The following is a 312-nucleotide window of genomic DNA, read 5'->3' as shown; positions in this document are numbered from 1 at the left end:
TCCCGAGCCGTCCTCCGATAGCAGGAAGGTGACGGTGCAGTTGGGCGCCAGGTCCCGCAGCGTCTGCTGGACATGCTGGGAGAAGCTGGAGGGGGACAGGAGGGGAGGGTGAGGGCTGGTGATGCCCCCATGCCCCTGCCATAAGGCAGGGCTCCCCAGCGGGTGCCTGCCAGCACCACTCACCGCGGGTGCATCTTGTACAAGGTGCCGTCCACCCCGACAGTGACGGCCAGCCGGTCCAGGCCCCGGCTCTCCCGCATCTTCTCCACCACGGCGGCCAGGCCGGCGGCGCAGAGCTGGGCTGCCCGCAGG

At 70.5% G+C, this 312-nt stretch overlaps 1 protein-coding gene across 1 annotated transcript in view; it reads right to left on the bottom strand.

The window, feature by feature from the left end:
* Positions 1 to 3: 3 nt before the first annotated feature.
* Positions 4 to 312, bottom strand: part of GCK (glucokinase (hexokinase 4)) — a gene marked incomplete at both ends in the record, with an annotated part of 2,504 nt that continues 2,195 nt past the window's right edge. The window contains 2 exon segments of the mRNA XM_010142092.1: positions 4 to 85; positions 184 to 312. Coding sequence (XP_010140394.1) covers positions 4 to 85; positions 184 to 312 — 211 coding nt within the window.

The sequence above is a fragment of the Buceros rhinoceros genome, unplaced genomic scaffold, assembly GCF_000710305.1.
Source record: "Buceros rhinoceros silvestris isolate BGI_N320 unplaced genomic scaffold, ASM71030v1 scaffold30298, whole genome shotgun sequence".
NCBI classification, from domain to species: Eukaryota; Metazoa; Chordata; class Aves; order Bucerotiformes; family Bucerotidae; genus Buceros; species Buceros rhinoceros.
Note: the sequence above shows the minus strand (reverse complement) of the source record. Positions and strands in the feature narration are given on the sequence as shown.